The sequence below is a fragment of the Sinocyclocheilus grahami genome, unplaced genomic scaffold (assembly GCF_001515645.1).
Source record: "Sinocyclocheilus grahami isolate Dianchi unplaced genomic scaffold, SAMN03320097.WGS_v1.1 scaffold7206.1, whole genome shotgun sequence".
NCBI classification, from domain to species: domain Eukaryota; kingdom Metazoa; phylum Chordata; class Actinopteri; order Cypriniformes; family Cyprinidae; genus Sinocyclocheilus; species Sinocyclocheilus grahami.
Genome location: NW_015511334.1, coordinates 747 through 4,282, shown reverse-complemented (window position 1 = coordinate 4,282; position 3,536 = coordinate 747). Strand labels below are relative to the sequence as shown.

At 39.7% G+C, this 3,536-nt stretch overlaps 1 protein-coding gene across 1 annotated transcript in view; it reads left to right on the top strand.

Annotated features, from left to right (window-relative positions):
• The window catches only part of LOC107577775 (codanin-1-like), a 7,187-nt gene extending 5,500 nt beyond the window's left edge, over nt 1-1,687 (top strand). Inside the window, 5 exon segments of the mRNA XM_016263811.1 lie at nt 13-162; nt 292-355; nt 448-608; nt 740-847; nt 965-1,687. Of these exon segments, the coding sequence (XP_016119297.1) occupies nt 13-162; nt 292-355; nt 448-608; nt 740-847; nt 965-1,060 (579 nt within the window). The 3' untranslated portion in view covers nt 1,061-1,687.
• Nucleotides 1,688-3,536: the final 1,849 nt, after the last annotated feature.

The following is a 3,536-nucleotide window of genomic DNA, read 5'->3' as shown; positions in this document are numbered from 1 at the left end:
TCATTTTCAAATGCGAGTGAGTCAGATCACAAACCATGTTGTCTCATGTTTCAGGAGGTTTTAAGTGTTGCTGTAGGACCCAGATCTGATGAGGAGGTTTACACTGTTCATCAGATTGAGTCTCTGCTGGACAGAGTGGGACAAACACTTGGATGCAGAAAAGTAACCAGAACCCCTTCAGCATACTTGATTCAAAAATGTTTAATCCACATAATTCAATGTTTTTAATACTTTATTTTGAACTGTTTACATTACTTACACAATCTCTCCTTTGTCCTGGTCTTTTTCTAGCTCCTTTCCCCGGTGGTTGAGCAGATGTTGTTGCGTTGTACTGTTCAGCTTGCCTGCAAACTTGGTGAGAGTGCAATTAATGGAAAATTGAGAAGAGAACATGAAGTCAATGCTGAATATCCTATTGTGTCCGTTTGGGTTTGTTTCTATGTGCAGTATCCGGGGAGCTGCCACTTGTCTCCTCAGCCGAGGGTAACAAGAGACCTGCTCTTCTGGAAAAGTTTCTAGTTCTGTGGTCTCAGACTCCCTCTCCACCTCTGCACCTTCTCCTCAGTGAACCCACTTTGACTGGCGTTTTTAGTGCCACAGATAGTGAGGTAAAAGTAACTGCTGATTTAATCTTGTAGTTGATGCAGTTTACATGTGAAATATAACCGTTATTCTGTGTGAACAGTAACAACACTGGTGAATTGGTGATTCAATTGTGTTTTATCCTTTAATATCCCAGAGGACTGACTACCTGTTCCTGATAAGACAGCTAATAGAGAGGGGTCTTTTACGAGAGGAGGAAGTGGGCACTAACTGGCCAAAGTTGTCAGCGTTATCTTGGCCAGAGGTAATTGCTTCTTGCATATGAGATGTTAACTCATTTTAGAGAGAGCAAAACATTACGTTTTGAGGCTGGAATTCTCACAAATCACTCTCTGATGGCGTTTCTCGTTTGCTCTTGTAGGAGTCTGTAGAGAAGTTTCAGCAGCTCTCTCTGGCCACCCAGTTCCCATTGCCTTCACTGCCAAACCACAGGGACATACTGCAGGTCTCTCAGTGACCACTAGGGGGACACATGAGTCTACTTTACCAACTGCACACATGAATCCCAGCCAAACACTATTGTATTAACAGACAACAAGTGATGCATATTTGAACAAAAGAATGTTTAAACCTGCAATATATATGATTTTAAAAATATTTTAAAGTCTGATTTATTGTTAGTTGCAAGGAGAGTATTTGCTGCTTAAAAATGCTGAGTTAAAACACATTTTGTGGGGAAATTTTAGCAGGGCTTTGCCAGTTTTCACTCGTACTGCCTCACAGTAGAAAAAGATAAAGACCATTCACTGTGCTTTCTTGTCAGTTATGAAATCCTATTTATTTGTTTAAGTGTATCTAAATGTCTTTCTGCCTGTTTGGTTGGTGAGTGTTTGTATGCATTTCTTAGTCTATATTTGCGGAAAATTTGCACTTCGTTAATGTTGGACAATGTTTTCATCTGTTTAATGCTAAACCTATCTATCTAATGTAATAAAAATATAGTTTTGTGAATAATGTGTAAGTGTCTTTCATGTGTTAGATTTATAGCTCAGCTGGACTCCATTTGTAAGGCTGCACTTTTGACAAATTTCATGGGAACTGACCATTTTAAAATGGAAATAAAAAAAGAGAAATCGGGGAAATTTCTATAGAGAATATACATTTTTCTCTGTAGAAGTAATAACTCTTCGTGTCACGAATTACTCCTGTGATGGCAAAGCTACATTTTCTTTTCAGTGTCACACGATCCTTCAGAAATCATTCTAATATGCTAATTCGATGCTCAAGAAACATTTATTCTTTCAGTGTGGAAAACATTTGTGCTGCTTAATAATTTAGTAGAAACGGTGATAATGAACCGCATTCAACAGTACATTTTTATTTATTTGCAAGAGATAATGTCTGTCATTTTTAACCAATTTAGCGCGTCCTTGCCTTTTTATACAGTCTATGGTCCTTGCTGAATAAAAGTTTTAAATTATTTTTAGAAAAAAATTACTGAGCATTCGTGTATATGCGTTTAAAAGCGGAAAAACAATTGTCCTAATTAGCGTACACCAGATTATTATAAAGCAGAGACGTGTAGTTAATGCGTGCCTTCAGGCGAACACTTCGCCTTTGTTTCTTTTTCCAAAGTTTCCTACTATGGCGATGGCTTGCCTCATGAATATTAAAAACATACTGACGTTGCTTCTCGGATTGACCAGTAAAAACAAAATCCTAATTAATATTTGAGCCCCGCCTTATTCAAAATTCAAGGTTCGTTCAGCAAATCAGAAAGAACTATTAGCACTGACGTCATCCTGCAACCTTAATATTCATGAGCGCAGCCTTCGCCATAGCAGGGTTCGTAACCTCCCCCTCCAGTAGAGACGGCAGGAAGTTTCAGCGCAGTTCAACCGCGGCCGCGGCTTTATGATGTGCTCTGTGATTGTCTAAAGCAGACGATATCAACAACATGAGCCGAAAAACTTGCTATCGGTTTCCTCACTCTGCTCGGAATAATTCAGTGCTCTGGAGGGATTCTAACGGGCAGCTGAACTTCAGTTAATCGCTTCCTCCGCCCGGTGTCAACGAATGGCCAACGTGAAAGTCGCGATTCGAGTCCGTCCGCTGAACTCCAGGTACGATACGCTTTCATGAGTCTTATATCGCATTGATTATCTGTAAAAGCTCATGATGAAACTGCTGAATATAGTCATATGGAGTTCATAAACAGCTTTGAGTTGTTGGTGCTGTTGCTATGTCTGGGAATAGACCTGCGCTGACTGAAAGCCAACTGAAACAAATAAGCTGCCATTCAATAAAACTATTGCGCGAGCTCTGCATTTACACGTCTCATTATATTGCAAATCTGTATGATGCTCTATATATGTAAGTAATTTCAACTTTTAACACGTCAATCTATAGATAAAAAAAATAAATTATAGCATATTCAAAAACAACGCATAAGCATGCATTAAATATATTTTGCATAAGCAGTGCATGTGAAGTTGTATTGAGCAACGCTGTTTTGGGGCACGATAAATGTACTATAATCTCCTTGAATCCCTTTAAAACCCCTTCCCCCAAAGGAACTGACAGTACTGTATTATTGTAATGTCTTGTTTGTATCAATTTTACAGAATTGCATTACAAATGTGTTGCATCAGTAAAACCTAATGGATGTGTTTTGCTTTAACTTTTTTAAAAGGGGGGTATCCTGTACACAGAGTTTGCCCCATGAGAGCCCACCGCCCCACCCTCCAGCATTAGCCAAATTACTACAGTATGTGGGTGCTGGACAGGGGGGTAAAGAAACTCCTCCCAGATTGACACACAAAGCTGTGTGCGTGTGTCTGGCCGGTGGCTGCTAGCCTTGACATTTAAAGAGTCTTCCTGAAGTGTGCATCACAAAGGACGACTTCATGGCTGTCCGTCGCTATTGTGCAAACGAAGATGGCTTTTTAACAGGCAGCCGTTGGTTTTATGAGTATGCGCATAATAAATATGTG